At 40.8% G+C, this 19,203-nt stretch overlaps 1 protein-coding gene and 1 long non-coding RNA gene across 10 annotated transcripts in view; one reads left to right on the forward strand and one right to left on the reverse strand.

The window, feature by feature from the left end:
* LOC115335745 (multidrug resistance-associated protein 1) overlaps nt 1-19,203 on the reverse strand; it is a 65,503-nt gene that overhangs the window by 15,334 nt on the left and 30,966 nt on the right. For 6 of the 9 annotated variants that reach the window (XR_005931438.1, XM_030001883.2, XM_041120223.1 and 3 more), the window contains 13 exons: nt 18,054-18,200; nt 17,590-17,677; nt 16,063-16,132; nt 15,117-15,243; nt 13,773-13,949; nt 12,541-12,708; nt 11,987-12,164; nt 7,100-7,144; nt 5,100-5,184; nt 3,664-3,802; nt 2,559-2,766; nt 1,400-1,710; nt 326-525 (listed from right to left, as the gene is read on the reverse strand). Coding sequence is in view for 8 of the 9 variants with exons in the window: in XM_030001883.2 (XP_029857743.1) it covers nt 326-525; nt 1,400-1,710; nt 2,559-2,766; nt 3,664-3,802; nt 5,100-5,184; nt 7,100-7,144; nt 11,987-12,164; nt 12,541-12,708; nt 13,773-13,949; nt 15,117-15,243; nt 16,063-16,132; nt 17,590-17,677; nt 18,054-18,200 (1,943 nt within the window). In the remaining variant the exon portion in view is untranslated. Of the gene's footprint in view, nt 1-325; nt 526-1,399; nt 1,711-2,558; nt 2,767-3,663; nt 3,803-3,903; nt 4,064-5,099; nt 5,185-7,099; nt 7,145-11,986; nt 12,165-12,540; nt 12,709-13,772; nt 13,950-15,116; nt 15,244-16,062; nt 16,133-17,589; nt 17,678-18,053; nt 18,201-19,203 lie in introns of those variants that run through there. The other 3 variants (XM_041120224.1, XM_041120227.1, XM_041120226.1) reach the window with 3 other exon arrangements.
* LOC121232617 lies at nt 7,634-19,117 on the forward strand. The gene is made up of 3 exons (XR_005931442.1): nt 7,634-7,718; nt 14,379-14,385; nt 19,103-19,117. It is a non-coding gene; the product is annotated as an uncharacterized LOC121232617 (long non-coding RNA).

Here is a 19,203-nt window from a genome sequence, read left to right on the forward strand (position 1 = left end):
TTAATAAACCTTTCAGGTACATAAATTCCTGTCTTAGTTCAGAAAGCAGTTGTGGTTAACATTGGGATCAATGAATCAAAACTTTAAAAAAAAAAAAAAAAATTACCCAGAAGTAAGGCAGGAACTTTCAGAAAGAAAAGAAATTCGGAAGTAATCTTCATTCTGTCACAGAAGTTTAAGCAAAACATCTGTGAAACAGATATATCCACACAGGCTTCCCTACCCTGGACAAGTATGCTGAGAGCTGTGATTTATAAGAAGCACAGGCAGCAGAACCATGCCCTCCCTATATAACTGCCTTTCAATATTTCAACCCCACTGTTACCTGTTTGCAACAATGCTTGGATAATAAGCTTTCTGATTTTCATCCACTTTCATGTCATTCTGCTTTATGAAACGTTTCTGCTCCTCAAAGGCTCGAATCACACTGACTCCCAGGAGGGTCTCATTGAAGTGAGAATATACAGGAGAACGACTGACAGACTCAAGGCGTTTGAGCTGACGAGAAGTGGCCACATAAAATCTCTGCAAATCAGAGTATGAGAATTATGGTTACATCCAGACTGCATCTGAAAAGACGAAGGGAATCATAAAGAGAGTTCCCTGCCATTTGGGCTGTCAGTTACAGAGATTCAACTTACACATAAGAATACAAGCCTTCTCCAACACTTCTAGGCCTGAAGACCATCACATACATACACGCTGCTGCCTTTAAACAAACACCAATCAAACCACCTCATGCGATAGCCACGTTCTCCTCTTTCTCTTCTCTGCAAGCTTAGTTCAACACTATAAAACACACACATCACTGCCTTTAAGGTTTACTAATGGAGCCCGATTGATTTACTAATTCAAGAGTCAAAGTCAAAACCTAGCTTCTCTCTGATCTGTACTGGCTCTACTAGATTTCTAAGAGTAAAGCAAGAGTGAAGCAATCACACTCTGCCTACACAAGACAGGACTGAAAGGCTGACATTGTTCCTCTTGCTCTGTAAACAATATTCTGATGAAATAGGCACATCAGCAATGCACACATACCCCTCTAAAGGCTACTCTTTTGTTTGGAAGCTAGTTTTAGAAAAGCCCATACATTTTCCATATTTGGGCTCTGAGCAACAAGCTATACAAAATTTGTCTCAAAATCTAATGGCATTTTTATAAAGCCTGCTTAGGTATTCAAGGATTACCTTCTGCACAGAAGTCACTCTACACTTGACAACGGAAGGAAATGCTCTGCTGACATCAGCTAATCAAGAAACCATGCAAAGCACAGTCAGTCAAGCATGACTCAAGTCAAACACATTAAAATCCATCCCAGTGCAGAGTCAGAAAAGAACTGTCTTCACTAACAGAGGATAAGTGACTGCTGGTCCCAGTGCCCCCAGGTAAATCCCCCTACCTGGACAAACAAGTAGACAAGTCCCAGAGGTGGAATAATGACAGCAGCTATAGGTGTGGCCAGCAGAATGATGATACAAGCACCAATCACATTAAATGTCGAGCCCATGAACATCTTGATGATTGGTGGAATGGTGGAGTCAATGGTATCTATCTCCTTAGAGAAACGGTTCACCAGATTTCCACTGGGTGTACGTTCAAAGAAACTCATTGGAGACCTGAGGACGTTGTGCAGCAGGTTAAGGTGCAGGTGTCGTGAAGCAAATATTCCCCCTATTGACACAACCATCGAGTAGCCAAACACGGCAATACCTAGAAAAGAAGATTTGTTTTTAACTGCTTCCACCTCTCACACAAAACATTTTCCTTAATTTTGTCATCACTTAGCATTAGCAAGTCTCTAGTACAATAATCCTGATAACTGGGGTTCACTACAAGTAGACTCAGCAACTACTTCAAGTAATTAAAAAAAAAAATTTAAAAAAAAATATCAGTGAAAATACCACATTTCACTCACGGAAGAAGTTGTTTCTCCGTTACAAAATTTTGTGTAATATTTGAGCACTTTCCTTGAGTAAAGACCACTGAATTTTAACATAGGATTTAGTTTTTATGGAAGGATTTTTATGGCAATTCTGAAATGAGGTACTTGGAGTGACCAAAGAGGACACATAAAAAGCCGCAGAGCTGGCCTCCCTGCGGTGCCTTGGATGGACCCTCAGTCAGAGGAAACACCTGCCTACACAGCTCAGCCAGGCCATGGCTGCAAGGGAGGCAGCATAGCAATGGCCTCCTGTGACAAACTGTCCCTGCGAACCAGGCTAGCACAGTTTGTTTACAGCCTAAGGAGCCATTTCCTGGGTCAGACATTTTATCACCAACTGCTGGCTCATCAGCCCCTGCAAACCACTTTCGTTCTTGTTTTGTACAAACAAAAGAAAACCATATTCACTAACTAAATAATTTTATAGGTTGATTTGCTTGCCCTTTTTTTATTCACTCAAGTTTTCCATCTTTCTACAAAGGAAAAAAAAAAACAAAAACACCCCACTCTCAAATCCTTAGCAAACTGCTGCTGCAGTTCTGGGGATACAAGATCACCAAGAACATTAGAAACATTCTGAACCAGCTAATCTTAAAATAGGAAAGACCAAGCAAACCTTGAGAAATTCCCAGTGCTCCATACACTCCCAGTCTGACATTTGTGTACTGCTGTGTCCCATTGATAACAGGATCATCTGTCCATAAACTTAGCCAGTAGTTGGAAGCCAGGGAGGCTACATGATTACACATAAAGAGCAGAATGCTCAAAAAAGAGATGAAGAGTCCAATTGCTTTCATGTAGTCCCAGTACACTGTTGCCTTCACCTGAAGACAGAAGGGGAAAAAAATATATTCATTTTGCAGATTAAGTTTCAAAACCAGCAATTCCCCCTATTTAAAGTCAATATCTCTGCATCGGGCCATAAAAACACAACAGTTGCACTCTAGAGAGCCGCTGTTTGGCAACACAAGCTGCAAAGTGGTTCTGTGGAGATGTGCCAAACCTGACATCCCTCCAGGGCAGGCACACGTAACCTTTCCCCTTGTCTTCCAAGGAAAGGGAAGGGTAGGGAGAGACCTGCCTGAAGTAACACAGAGCATCAGTGGCAGAGCCAAAAACTTCACTGAGGAGTTCCAGTTTTTGGCGCGCTCTTTTTACCACAAGATTATATAACATTTAATTAAATCCTTGCTCCACATGGCTTGTATCCTATGATCTATCTTTAACCAGAGGATTCAAGCAACACTGCTAGGAGGTGTAACTGCCATTTTCCCAGGAACCTCACTCTTATGTTTCTCAGAAAGCCCTGGGTATCCTGGGATTAGATACTTGTGTCTACAGTGGAAACTTGGCTTAAATTCATCTGAGTCAACTCCAGCTCCTTATGCTGAAGGGCAGATTTCATTTGGTCCCCTAATTTGTCACAACCTCTCTCTAAGAAATAGTTGCAAGGTTTTAATTTCTTCTTTTAAACTTTGACGTGGTCAGGCCCATCATCTTAAACAAAAGTTTTGGTGTCAGCACTCTTTCTGCATGCAAACCTGGGGTTCAGCTTTGGGAACAGAAGGCACAGCAACACTTCCATGAAGTACTACACAACAAGCAGCAAGTCCAAGAATCCACACAGACCTTTACATGGTCTTTGGAAGTTATTTTCTCCTGAACCCCATGGATTTTTCTGGAACAGAAAGAGAGTGCAGAAGTGGAAAAGGAGACCTTACCCTCCCAGTCTTCGCTGTGTCAGCCTCCGTCAGTTTCCAGGAATTCTTTTCAGCAAGCGGCTTCTGCAGCTCTGCTGTGCTGCTCTGGTGCTGTGACTTCCCGGTGTCTCTGCTGTATGTTGAAGAGTTACTGAGTTGCCTGTTTGAAGACATTTATTTTTCAGTCTTAGCATGATATAGGCCAGGTGTTTACTTCATAAATAGACTTCAACAGTCCACAGCTCCAAGTCAGTGGCTTACATGACTCTGGTGATAATCAATCTCCTAACCAGTCATCTTCAGGCCAGTGGTTACTATTGCTTCCCTGCTCCCCTCACAGCACACTCCTAGTCCTCCCTGATGGCATTCAGTTCTTAAGTGTCCATCTTCAGATACGAGTAACAGGCTAGCCACTCAAAGAAGCCTTGGTTGAGCAATCAAACTCTCGAAAGAAAAACGCTTGGTGATTATCAACACCAGCCTTTACAAACCCTATCATCATATCCAGTGCAGATGCTGAAGGGCAAAAAGGGTACCCACACTGGCATGAAAATGGGCAATTGTACTCCCAGGCACTTGTTAGCTTCCAGAAATACAGTATCTCTAGAGCACCATAAGAATAAGGCATAAACTATGAGATTGATTTTGGGAAGGTATCATCAGAGTGATTGCCTTTGGCCTCTCTCAAGCATAATAGCAGCTGTACTACGTCAGATTACAGGTCCACTTAGCACTTCATCCCATATGACAGCAGTTATATGCAGAAGCCTTGGGAAAGCGTATGAAAGCTGCACTAGCCAATATGATACTCTCCCTTTCATGCAAGCCGAACCCATGGTATCTTGCTACAACACAATCATTTCTTCACACGGAAAGAAGAGTAGTGTAAGAGCTCTGTGTGTGCAGGCATACATGTGCAACAGTCTGTACCAGCAACTGGAGCAGGGCTGCAGCCTCAGAGGTTTGTATGCCCAGGTGCGAGCAACTGGGAAGACTGGGATCCAAGGGCAGCTATTGGGCAGACTATCCTTGAACCCAACTAGGGGAGGGATCTACTTTGTACATACACATGTATTATATTCTCACTAGTGGACTGCCATCCTGCTGAGCCAGAGATGGGAACAGAATGAGGCCATTTGGTGCTGTGTTTGTGTGGGTGCTCAAGTGTCCATGATCTGTGTGGCTGGCCATGTATACACATGGTGTGTATGTATGCCCTATGTGCGTGTGCCTGCTGGGAGTATATCTTCAGCCTTGCTACTGTAGGACCTGGAGCCATGGAGCGGCAGCAACCCCACCTCTCTCAGGCTGCTGCATACAGCATGATGCATTTTCCTCTAAGAAATACCATAAACACAAAATTACTATTTGTCCACAACTGAGTAACAGGATGGAAAAAGGAAACAAGATTAAAAAAAAAAAAAAAAAAGAGAGTGAAAGAAAAAGAGACTACACACCTATGCATCAACTTTCCAGGGACTTCATTCACAAGGACTCCATTTTCTATAGGCTTTCCTTCCTTTCCAGATGGACTATTTGTATCTGGGGGGTGGGGGGGGGTGGGGTGGGGGGGGGTGGTGCAAAAAAGTAAACACAGAAGTGGTAAGCAAAAAGATACAAAGGTTTCATTTCAATCCTAAATGCCAGGTGCAGTCCTAATGTGCAAACAAAGAGGGGAACACAAGTAAGTATTTACATGTACTAACAGATAATTGACCAGGTGAACAAATCAGTTTAGTTCCACCCCCAACAGGACTAGTTGCCAAGACAATGAACATTTATTTTTCTATTTTCCTACCAAATGTAGGTCAGTAATAATAATTTAATATAATTATGAGGACATACTTCACGTTAAAGCATGCAATACGAAGTCACATTATGACTCACTCTGTGAAAAAAAAAAAAAAAAAAAAAAAAACACCAAACAATCCAACCACTCCTTTTCAAGCCACATCTTTTACACAGTTAACTATAAATATTTTCATTTTAGAATGCAATGAGAAGACATTCTAGTAAATGATGGAGTGAAGCTGTAAGAACAGAAGGCATGTACTATTAACTTTGAGCCTTCCTGCAAAATTAAGCAGGAAGCAACATGCAAAAGCCTTGTGTTTTTAAGCAACCATAGGAATCAAGATTAATTTAAACATGAGATCTTTCTATGAACATCACTTCTCAAAAAAAAAAAAAGTCTTGTTATCCCATAACATCCCATTTGTAACAAGATGCAACACACACGAGACAGTTGTCTAAAACACTTCACAAAACCTGTCAGCTTCAAATATTAAGCTTTCTCTGAGCAACTTAACACAGTATAATACAGTGCCATGAGTAAAACTTCTAGGTTCAAGTTATGTCCTCATTTTCCTAATACAGACCAAATGACTGACTCCTAAAAAATTAACTGTCAATTAAACAGAACTCCATTTTCAAGTATGAAAGTTAATTCAGAATTTGTAACAAAAGAATTTTGCATTTTAAAGGGTTTATGCAAACAAAAAAGCCCACCTGCATCTATTCAAAATATATGCAGGAAAATTTATGTAGATCTAGAGTCTGAAGTTTTCATGTTTTTATACTAAAGCAAAACATATGCATAAACCAGTTCATCAATACATTAAGCATGGACTCCTTGAACATAAAGCTGTTCCCTCCTGCGTCTGCAAATTGAACATCGGTTCATTACTCTAAAAACCCAAAGCTAAAGTGTTCAGTGTGGTCTAGAAGCAAAAGAAAGCAGAAGATGTGAAAAAGTTAGAAGTTCAATGATTTAGTTCTTATTTTTATTTATCCGAATGACAGCAAACCAACATGGGACTGCTGGTTATTTTAAGCATTTGACGGCATTCCTTTTGAAAGGCTCCCATATGAAAACCAGCAAGCATTCTAGCATCATATGAGCATCACTGAAGGTCTAAGCCCACACGAACAAAACAAAACCGCAAATAAACCATCCTGCCCTAATGGCTCTTAAATTTGATTTTGTGTTGTAGGCTACAAAGATTTCCCCCTTATATTGCATTTACCTCCTGAGAACGAAAAATGCTCAAGATTGCCATAGTAAATCTGGCATATGCACCTAGGGTATAAGCTCACTAATGAGGGCTCTGTTGAAAAATGTGTCCAGAAATAATAAAAGGGAACAGCTGTGAAGTACTGAATACACATGTGAGAACAAAAACGACCTATGATGCCTCTCTGGGTACACTCACTACACTCCTAAATCCAGGGTACACCTTTAAAGTTTATTTAAAGCTTCCTTATGGAAGTGTTTGAGATAAAGAATTGCTGCTGCTGAGTTATCTACAAGCTGACACACCAATTGTTGTAGCATCACACAAACAAGTACCATGCAAACACCTTCTATTGTGCAAACAAAATTCTTCTAGAACTGCAGCTACTCATATTACTCCAACACAAGCACTAATACAAAGCCACATGGCAAAGCAGCAGTTACCTGTTTCCAGAGGTTGAATCGTTCCTTCTAATGAAGGATCTGAGTCTAAAAGTATATACAATTAACTTTTTCCAGAACACACTCAACCATGTTCAATCTTTACAAACCCAAACACATCCAAGTAGCACAACCTAAACCACAAAACCAGAAATGCCCAAGGCAAGATCAAATTTGCTGAAATGGACCTCTTTTTAATCCCAAGCCTCATACACAGTCAAAAAAAAAAAAAACCAGCCTTGAGGAAAAAGAAAAAAATCCAAACCAGGCGGCTACAAGTGAACCATCAAGAAACTTCATTTCAAAATACGCACTAAGAGATCATCAAAAAAAGTGACTCTAAAGTGGCCTCATATTGACAATGACAGAAAAACTCACTACGTACAGAGAACTACCATATGCATCTTCCCCAGTGGTGGGGATGAGACTTCATTCAAGAATCTTAAGAGAGTCCCTGACCTTAACATTAAAGATACAAAGCATCATGTTTTCAGAGTGGCAACTTTTGTCCAGGTGGCTGCGTCTCTCCTCCCACAGCTCTGCTATTCTCCCTTGCTTTAGTCATGTAACTGCAATGAGAGAAGGAGAGCTGTGATAGCACAGGTTTAGTCTCATCTACTGTGTAGCCCTCGGTCATCATCCTGCATAGACAGATTAAGAAATAGTGAGATACTTCACTCTTCCAAGCATCTTGATACCCTAACAGCACTCATCTTGAATCAGTATTTGCTTCTGCCATTTGGGTGAGAGGCTGCAAATAGCTTTTGCTTTAGGAGAGAGAAAGAAAAGAGATGAATTTTGCTAGAAGTAAAATGAATTTAAGAGAAAGCCAGATTATTTCCTGATAAAGACAGGTGTTTTCTGAATTACCATTCCAGATTCCACAACAACATTTGGAAAAGAGCCAACACATCTCAATATTTAACTCTTGCCTCCCAAGGAGTCAGAAAGGAGAGAAACGCCCAACCATCCCTACAGGCATCACACAAGTTATCTTAACTATCCAACACTGCTATTAAGCTTAACTCAGCCTGATGCTGTTAGAAAGAAGCACAGCCACAAAATACAGGTGTGCTAGGCTTTACTGGGAGATAGCATTAACCATGAGGGCACAATGCTTTTTCCTTGCAGATATGAAACCGCAGCCCGTAATGTGGAATTAATTTTTATTATGAAATACACACTACTACCTAGCATATAATACAAAGCTATTCAGCAAGGAAGCTATCTTCCTTTCAAACTCAGCACTTGGAAAAAAAAAATTCTAAATTTTTTTTCTCACTGCTGCAATTGGGAAGCAATTTATACAGAGGCCAAGCAAGGCCCTGCAAATCTTACGCCTGTATCATACTATCTTTTCCAGAAAGCAGATTTCTACTTTATACAGGACAACAGCTGGAATTTGGGGAATTAAGTCCACAACATTAAAGAAGAAACCCAAGGACATTCAAATTGAATAGCCACAAGTGACAGATCAGCACACTTCCTTTCAAGATATGCAAGATATGCAGATTGTTGAACTAAAACCTACAGTCCAGACCCTTAGCAGTTCTCAGAATACTTTTATCCCTTTGTTCCTCCAAACTAAAACTGAGTAAGCCTGTTGTGCTGACAATTCGCATATATAAAAAAAAAAAAAAAAAAAAAAAACAAACCTTAACTGAGTAGCCATTGAAAGGTCTTTCAGCCTTTTATTTGCCTGCAAAGTCATAGAGACAAACGCTGGGGAGACCGCCATCTGAAGCACAGCCCACGCAATGTAAACCAGATTTCTAATTACTAATTGTGTGGTACATCTCTATCTTCCAGGCACTGCAGTCAAGACCAAAGACTCCCCACAAACACTAAAAATAGCTCCAGACTTTTCAAGGCCAAACCAAAGTTTATGCTGAAGCCATTTGGAAAAAACAGCAAAACCCCAACCCCCACACGTTAAAACAAAAAGTAACATCTGCTGCATTAGTTTGCATAGGAGACAAGGGAAAACAGTTGTAAGAAAGGTAATCTTAGAGTAACTATTTGCTATCTCTACAGCAAGAAGTATTGCAGCAACAGCTACAAATCTGGGGGGGGAAGTCAGAGACACTGGACTCCACCAAAAAAGAAACACTCAGAGGAGTCAAGGGCACATCTATGACTCCAGACCAGTCTGCACAGGCAGAAGTAGTACTGGCATGAGCAAATCAGCCACACTAAGTGCCAGCAGTGAATGGAACAACTGCTAAAAGCAAGAAGAATTACACAGAAGAAACACTGTGAAGCTGAGGATGGGAAAGGCAGCAGTACAGCACACAGACAGCAGGTAACCCTCAGGAATCCAAATGGGAGAGAACGGCTGGGAGTCAATGGGGAGCAGACTCGCAGCCAAACCAGAGAGGCTGGGTAGGGGGAGAATTTTTCCTACCCTTGCAGAAGCAGGATGTGTTCTAGCCAGAAAGCACCAATGCACGGTTTTCTATTTTGCTCCAGCTTAAGTGTTTTCAGGCTGCCAACATGTAGCTTCAGATATAAGGGAACCTCCCTTTTAAAGTGGGTATGCAGATCCCCTCCAGCTAGCTCAGGTTGACTCCCATCACAGATTACTGTGTTTATCCAAGAACCTGTGATTTTTAATAATATTTAGTAATCTTTTACACATCTGATAATATTATTGCTGTGACTCAGACAAATAATGCCCCTATTTTTCACTTTTTACCCTTGGCAAAAGAACCCTCGACCAAAAGTGAGAAACAAATTTGCTGCAAATAGGCCAAGCCTGTGACATAGCAATCCTCTCCGAATCACCAGGGTCATACTGAAGTTAAAAGTGCCTTTTATTAGACAACTGCAGAGAAGCATGGCAAAAGATAAAGCACTGGCTCACTTTCCAAAAGAATTTTCAGTATTTAAATGGAAAAGTAAAGTAAATTAGTTTAATGTAAAGGACTTCCAAACCTACCATGCACTTGGAAAGGGGAGGAGACAAAGGCTAAGAAAACAAGGCTATTAAAGGACGCAAATGTTTGTACGAGTCAACTTGTTAACTTCCCAGGGAAGCGCAGAGAAAGTTAATTTGTCTCCGGAAGTCTCGCACACTGAAGACTGCAACAAGTCTGACTGTGCCCAAAGTAGCTATAGGAACACCTACAGAAAATACACAGAAGTTAGCCTGAGTCTGCTTTCATAAAATGTCTTCCCGCAGTGTTTTTCACAGTGGGAGACCCCACCCATACAGCACTTGCTGTTTACAGACAGTGTCCACCCAAACCAGCGTCACAGTCTGCAGAGTGACAACTTACACTCATCAAGAGACTTTTTCAAGAGGAGAGCTAGCCTACAGCAGCGCATCCTAACCTTCAGCCTCAGCTCGACACATCACCCCCAAATCCAACTCCCCATCAAGGATAGCTGGAGAAGATGCCACCTTGCACATCCAGGAAGGAAACTTCTCTTTCACAGCCTCCAAGGGCAGTCTGTGTTGTCAGCCTGGACAGCAGAGGGCAGCTTCAGAGAATAAGGCAGACCATCACAGCCCTCACACAAGGAACTTTTAGATGAGCATCAGGAGCAGCCCCCTGCCAAAGACAGCTATTCAACACCTCTTTTAACACTTCACAGCTCTATCAGTGCAGCTAAAAGTGGCACCGTTTCTCTTTTGCCTGTGATGGGCATGTGAGGAGTAGAATAAAAAAATGCCTCTGCTTTCCCTCTAGGGAATGGGTGGGAACCAGGGGTTTTCCAAATGGAAGATGAAGGGAAAAGTGGGTTCGATCCCTCCGCTGTTCTGGAGAGCCTGCTCTGGATCACTCAGCAGCCGGCATTTGCTACCAAACAGGCCTCAAGCACATGCTGTCCTGGGTTCAGCTCAGGTAGAGTTAATTTTCACAAGAAGCTGGGAGGGGGCACAGCCAAGACAGCTGACCTGAAATAGCCAAGGGGATATTCAATAACATGTGATATTCATGCTCACTATATAACTGGGGGAGCTGGGGAGGGAGGGGGGAAATTTCTGCTTGGGAACGGGCTGACCGTGGGGTTCCAGGTGGTGAGCAATTGCATTGTGCATCACTTGCTTTATACATTCTTTTATTAGTATTGTTGTTATTATTACTTCTCTCCCTGTGTTGTCCTATTAAACTGTCCTTATCTCAATCCACAAGGTTTTACCTTTTTCTTCCAATTCTGTCCTCCAACCCACTGGGGGAGGGGAGGAGTGAGCGAGCAGCTGTGTGGTGCTTAGCTGCTGGCTGGGCTTAAACCATGACACACAACAACTTAACCCCAGTGAGCACAGTGCAAGCACCCCTCCATACTTTTTGGCATGAGCATATGGAGGAGTGTCAGGAAATCACTACAGGCAAGCTGGTGGAGAAAACAGGCTGGAGGCAAAAGACTAAGTTCCCTTATTAACAACCAATACTGCAACCGTCAGCAGGTAAAAAAAAAATAAATCTAAAGTATATTCCCATATCAGTGTAGCTCTACAGCTGTTTTGTAAAGCAGAAGCAGGAGTCAGGGATGTCAGCTAGAAAAATGAGTTGTTTCTTCCTCCTCCTCCCCATCCCCAAAGGAATTATCTGCATAAAGATGACACATCCTAATAAGCACACAGGAAGGGTGTGTAAACCCCAGCTGGCCTTTACTTGATCTCACAACCATCTGAATTCTGCTCTAAGTGAGAGGAATTTTACTACAGATCTGCTCCACATTTTCCTAAACTTTAAGAAAGAATGTGCGTTTAATCTCACAACCTTCAATGCCCTCAAGAAATAAGCATCTCTACCTATAGGTGTATCAGAAGAAACAGTAATTTCTTTTAACCTTCCTTCCACTACTAATATTTTTCCGTAAACATGACTCCCTTAACATGCTACACCAGCTTATCCCAAAAGAATTTATTTGTAAGCTTACCGTTGTTCTCCATGCTTTGTTCAGCATTAGCATATGTACGAAGAAACTCTGCAAAAGCCCCATCTTGCTTCAGCAGCTCCTGGTAGGAGCCCATCTCAGAGATTTCTCCGTCACACATTACCAGAATTGAATCCATTTGAGGCAGGTAGTTGATCGCGTGGGTTACCAAAACCCGTGTCTAAATAGCAAAAGAAAAAAGTTTTTCTAACATCTCACATCAGTTAATACAATGGTTGAACTGCTGCTCTTGCTGCTTGAATTGTGTACAATACAGTAATAATTATGGACAGGCATGCAGCATTTTTAAGAAAAAAATACTGTCCTTGTCTTCATTTTTTCCATCAAAGAATTTTGAATTACAGAAACCACAGCACATTTCATTATAAAAACTCAGTGTTTTATAAAAGTCCTCTAAAAATCTCAGAAGGATCCTTTCATTTTTCAGATGTCTGAAACAAAAGTCTGAATATGCAACTTGACAAACTTGGAATCATTTGAACTCAGCAGACAAAACCAAATCATTCTCTAGAGACAAGTATCTCATTATGACATACTTTATTTTTCAGGATTCCTTTTGGTCCAATAACTTTTTCAAAAATATGTTTCCCAACATGAGCATCGACAGCTGATAAAGGATCATCAAATAAATAGACATCTGCATTACAGTAAACCGCCCGAGCAAGACTGACTCGCTGTTTCTGTCCTCCAGACAAATTCACACCCTGGGGAAACAAGAAAATATGATCCTTAATTTACAGCTGAAAAGAGATATCTTGCTACAGTTTGTGAAAGACACAAGTCACAGGTGATTTATGCAAGTTAGAGAAATTCCAGCATTGTATGAAACAGATCTCCATCACAAATAATTTCACTACCACAACAGCATAAGCAATCACAGTCAATCTCCTCTTGGAATGAAGCACATCTTAAGTTCTCACTGTCAGGGAGGGACTAATAAAAAAAAGTGTTTGCTAGTCTTGTAAAGCAGTTAATTCAGACTGACCTACCTAACTCTGCACAGAGGTTACTTTTCTTCTCAGCTGTATATTTGCAGTGCTGCCTCCGATTTAATAAACAAACTCTGTTCACGCTCTACAATTTGGTTGATCTGCTGACCAATAAGGAAGATAAAGCTGCACCCTTTACTGAATCTGGGGCTGTCAGTTGGCAGCTATACCCCACCTATAACTAGTCAGCAGGCAAAGCACATATCCCTATACATCCCTGTCTTCTGGAGAACATCAGCTTAGCAGAACACCAAGCAGGTTACATACACATACCTTGCTGGCCACATGGTTAGAGGACACCCAGTCCTGCTCCCACAGCAGGGCACGACAACATCTATGCAAGTTTCTAAATCCCACACCACACATACTTTTGCAACCAAGGGCCAGTTTTGGGGTGGTGGTTGTTTTTGTGGTCTGTTTTTTGGGTTTTGGTGGGGGGTTGGGGGAGGTGTTTGCTTGTTTTAAATGAAGCTGAAGTGTTCAGAAGATTCTTGTCTTCCTGTTTCCATACATTTTCCTGCTCTGTGACCATGGCACCTTAGAGGCGATTAAAAACTGTCATTGCAAGAAGCTTTTGCATTTGTAATTGAGGACAGGTTTCCTCCCCTTTGAGGCTTAAAGACAAGGAAAACATACTGTTCAAATTTGTCTTTTATTCTAGAGGACTTCTATTCTGAATGTTTTAAATTCAATACAACTTAAAGGTAAAGTAGAATAGAAGTCATATGGCCTTTACTACTAGCAATAACACTGTTATGGCAGAGCGGGTATTTAAATACCTTTTCTCCTATTTCTGTTTTGTCTCCCGTAGGAAGAATCTCTATATCAGGCAGCAGTGCACAAGCCTCAATCACACGCTTGTACCGGCTCTCATTCATCTCCCTTCCAAAGATAATGTTATCTTCCAGAGTTGCATTTTGGACCCAGGCTTGCTGAGGAACATAGGCTACTGAGCCCTGCAAGAAAAATAAAGTTCCTTATTCAGTACTTTAGACCAAAAGTCTGCACACAAAAGTCAAAGCACAGCAGGGCTTTGTAAGGCAGGCAGTGCTAATCACCTCACAAATTGCCTATGGTCATTTCAAAACTGCACGAAGTAGTTCTTGGGCTACCGCCTCCTCCAAAATGTTATTTTTATAATCCTCTCTACAAGTGACTGTAACAAAGTGTGTTGGTGGAAAATGAAGGACTTCAAACAAAATATGATTCTCTAACAAACCTGGAGGAAACATTTGTTTAGAGAATATGTTTGCACAATTACTGAATGTCAAAAGTCATTAGTTCTTTCATAAAGTTATAAATTATGTTCTGCATAAAACAATTTATTATGGAATGCAAGTGTTTAACAAATGCATCCCTGCCAAGAGATTTCAGCAGAAAGTAAGGGAAGTAGTTGTTATATAAAAGTCACTTCAAAGAAGAGACTAAGCTACTGCAAAGTATTTTGATTTGAAGATTAGTTCTGCACAAGAAAAAGTTCTCTTTTTGCACAAATAATCAGTGATTCAGATTTCACCTACTTTATTTTTCGAGAACAATTTTGGAGGTGACCAAATGTGCATTCTTTTAAATGCAACATATTTGTTTTGCTCTTAAAATAATTCTCTTTCCCTGCATTACAGCAGCAGCAAAATCCAAAACAAGGACTTTTTACTTATTTACTTACTTCCAGGTCATTTTTCCTCTGTGACCTCTGTGCAACTTTGATGTCTAAGAAAGTACAAACTACAACAGCAGCTTTACCCATGTTTGGATATCTGGGTATACCCTCTCTCCTTGTAATTCTCTGATGTTTAAGAAGGTATGAACCAATACTGCTCTTCCTGGCTGTATTGGTTCCTGTCTGCCAACAAGACTCGCCAGAATACTTGTCTTTGAGACCTCCAACATTCTGTCTATTTGGCTAAATCAGAAACCAACAGATTTAGAAATTGTTGGACCAAGCCTTAACAGGCAATTATACAGAGTGCGGGCTACAGCATATACATGGCTTGCCAGGAAATCAGGCTAAAAGATGCATTCATTTGAAAGGCTGTCTCTGCCCCTCTTCACACCACTTAGAAATCTAGAATCCCTCTGTCAATACCCACAAATAGCTGAACAATTCTTCAGACACATCACACCTTGACAACCACGTAGCCTTCCTTTTTGTCCATCTCCCCCAGTAATGCAGACAGCAATGAAGACTTTCCACAGCCAACTTGACCAACAACAGCTACCAAGGAGCCTTCAGGAACAGTGAAATTAATGCTGAAATAAAGTGCACATAATTCAGCCTTGCTTGATGGCACATCCCAGTAGTTAAATAGTCTATTGAACAGCCCATATAAAGCCGGCTGCAATGTGAATACCCACTGCAAATGCTGACACAGCACAGAAACTTTAACTGTTTGAAAATGCAAACCTCTCATTCAGAAAGCACCCAGCTCTTCTTGTACTTAGGACATAGCATCTTAATGTGTAATTAGTCAAAAGGGGAAGGGGGAAAAAAAAAAATTTTCAAAAAAAGCAGCACTGTGACACAACCTGTCCAATATTTCTCTCCAATGTTCTGTGAACACAAATGTAAATACCAACGGATGCTTCCCAAACAGCATCCTTGTCCCAAAGATTATGCAATTTAAGGCCCAAGAAAGAGCAGCCAAAATTAAGGAAGGGGACAGGGCACAGGGAAGACACAGCTTTGTAACTGCATCACCCCAGTTACTTTGCTAGTCATAGCGTGTGCAAGATTTTCACTGGTTTTCTCCAGCACAGGCATCAAGGATGGCTACAGTTCAGCGAGAATAAGATTTTAAAAGGAAGACTCTGAGGACATCGTGCAAACATGAGGCACTAGGGATAATTACGAGGGGCTAATCTGGCTGCATCCTCTAGATGGAGCTCATCCCAGCTGCAGCACACAGCAGAGCTTGAAATCTCTTGAGGTTTTCTCTCCTCCCATTATACATCTTGCTACTCCCCTTTAAGGTAACAAACTCTTCTGCATATAGATTTTATAATTCAAATACAGATCATTTATGATGCAGCAAGATTTTGGAACGGAATGAAGGGTGTACTAGTTCTTACCTGTTCAGTGAAGGAGGATCATTTCTGGACCAGCTAAACGTTGCATTCTTTACAATAATGCATCCTTCAGCTGACAAATAGAAAATTCATTATTTATAAAAGTGCCAGTGCAAGGAGCTAAATTGTATGCTCTGGATCATGCCACAAGAAGTCAATCTAAACACACATAGGCAGAGGTATGTACTACTTTTCTAGCAGAACAACCCACTGCTTACCAAAAGCTTGCGTTCTCCTTTTACTGAATTTATCAAGACAGCAGAGGTTCTGAGGTTACACTTACTTGGTAACCAGGAGGTACATGAATGTCAACTATACAAAGATCCTGACTTACTCAGCTGCATCCTCCTTTATCTGGCAACTCCACTGGAGCACTGCGAAGTCAGTTCAAAAAACTAGCAGTCTCAATCTGACTTGTGCTTCAATGGAAGCATAACCTAAACTGCCAATTCTATGTGTGAAGCCAAGTTACTACAAGAATGATAGGGCAAAATAAATCAAACTACCAAATAAAATAATTTTGACCAAAAATACTGTTCAGTGAAATGTCACATGGTACTGGCATCTGTAGGTTTTTACAGCAACAACTCAAAATATACCACTCCTAATTCAACCAAGTATGCAATAAATGCTTAGCCTCTGTAAATATTTACATTAGTATGCAAGTACAACCCATTACGGACAAAAAAACCCAAACCCCACACTAAGGATTTGTGAGCAATGTATTCATGGTTATCAGCTGAGAAAGGGGAGGAGATATTCCCAAAAGGAAGATGGAGAGGGGAAAAAAAAAAAAAAAAAAAAAAAAAGTACAGCAGATGACTGCTTACCGGAAAGCCAAGTGACTAAAGCGACATAGAACCCAACTAACCACATGACAGGGAGTGATGGGGATTTCACTATCTTTGTAAAAATGAAGTAAGAAAAATCATTTAGAAATTACTGACATAGTTAAGTTTTGTTTTGCAAGAAGAAGGGCATTAGTTTTTCAGTAAATCTGCCTTCATGTATTTCCTAAACAGCTCTATATAACCAGACTGGCAACACTGGATACAGTGGGAGTGACGCTGGGAGTAACAGTCTTTGCACAAAACAGAAAGTAGAGGCATTTGCCAGAACTGGGACTTATCCTTTCTCCCTTCAAGGGTGCTGAAGTGCTAAATGATTGTTCTTCTCCAAAATGCTGGGGTTTGGCACAGCATTAATCATTCTGTTAACTGCCTGCAAATTTCAAATGGCTACACTTAGAACAGTTTAACAAGTAATTTTTAAATTAAATGACCATCTGTGTCTGGATGCAACCATTCTGTAGTTTGAACACAGGAGCTGGGGAGAGGAAAGAGATTACCTGAGAAGGTAGTAGAAACTTTATATCATTTTCATTTTACAAACTTCCTTCTCTGCTTTCTGGCTAAAATTTAGCAGTGAAATTCACCAAAATGCAGTAAATTTGTTACAGAAAGTAAAAGAAACACTGCAAAGCCACCCAAAACCTGCACACACTGATTTTCAACAGGAAAAGAAACTCACCCTCTGTGATGGGACCCCTGATTATGCTGTCTGGATCTAACTCTTCATGAGACAGGAACACCCTAAGGCGCTTCAGGGAGACACTGGCCTGCATGGGAAAGGGATGGAAAACTATCTTATGCTCTGCTCATTATATTTAAGAGCATACTGTTTTGCCTCACATATACATTACATCATCATTTTACGCACTCCTAATCCCTCCTTAAATCCATTGCATAGTTCCTTGGATAGTCCGATTCGCACTTCCCAAACCACAAGAAACATGGTTGATTTCAGGAACACCCATCCACCATAACCGGGATTGATAATTTTGCTTGCACAGCACTCAACACACAGGAAATGCAAAGCTCCCTTTCTGAGGTGGCTGAATTTCACCAGTGGTCATTCTCTAACCACAGGAATGTTACCTTTCCACCCAGTGGCTACTTCTGCACAGAAACACCTGTTAATGACTGAAGTCTTACTTCCACTATGCTGCTGATAACCATAGGAAGCATGTTCAATGGAAACCTGAGGATGTTGAATAATGCTAGTGAAACAAATGCCTTCTGAGCATCCAAGATGTTGTTCTTGTCTATTGTGACGTACACAGCAAACGTGGACAAGGCAACCTGAAACAAAGTGTAATGGTTACAATTAGGGTAACAGTTTTTACAGCCACTAACACAGGAGTCACACAGTCTGACAACTGGAATCAGAGGTCTACAAATCCAAGAAAGGGTAATGTTCTAATAACTTCCTGATAACGCTTTTTGCAAAACAAACATTTGATTTAAATCTGTTGTTGTAAAAAGGTGATGGCTCCTTTTGGAAAGGTGTCAGGTGCTCACTTTCTTCACATAGCAAGGGTGAAACCACAAATGTCCCAGGCTATTTGTGGACATACTGCAGGAGAGGGAAGGAGAGGAATGATCGCTAGTCGTTCTTGCAGCTGTCTTTCAGTTTTAAGGCACTCCCTATGGTACCAGATACTGGATCAGTAACATATATAGACAGAAAAGCTAGAAACACCCCAATGCTAACCCATTTTATATTTTGTAGAGACTACCACAACCCTAGATTTCCAAATACAGCCTACTTCATCATGGACAGACTGTTTTCCAAGAAACTTGAAATGTTACTGCATTAGAAAGATAAAGCTTTATAGTACCTAAACAGTTCACAAAAGAAAAGCTTAAGATCGATGCTGAACAAGAAAACTACGTGGAAACATTGTTATCATCAATCATAAGAAATAAAATAATTCAAAAATTCCATATACTTACATTTTTTTATGTGTTGATTAAATTATAGTAAAATTAAAGTAAACTAAATAAAACCAAATATTCCCACTTTCAGATCTATTCCCTTCACATTGTTTTCTTCCATGGTAACAACACTCAAACCTCAGTATATCACAAGATCCAGCAACCCTTTCCCACAGACTGCCACTTAAAACAAGAAATCAAGGTAGGCTAACCGTTGGCATTCCCCCTCCCCACAAGACTTGAAACAATTAGCTCAAATGCCTAAGGAACAGTCTCATCTAAGCACAGCATCCATTGAAGACGTTAGTATTTCTGTTAAATAGCTGACTGCTGTGAAGACACGTATTGTTCTTCACATGGTGGCTGA

The sequence above is a fragment of the Aquila chrysaetos genome, chromosome 25, assembly GCF_900496995.4.
Source record: "Aquila chrysaetos chrysaetos chromosome 25, bAquChr1.4, whole genome shotgun sequence".
Taxonomy (NCBI): Eukaryota; Metazoa; Chordata; class Aves; order Accipitriformes; family Accipitridae; genus Aquila; species Aquila chrysaetos.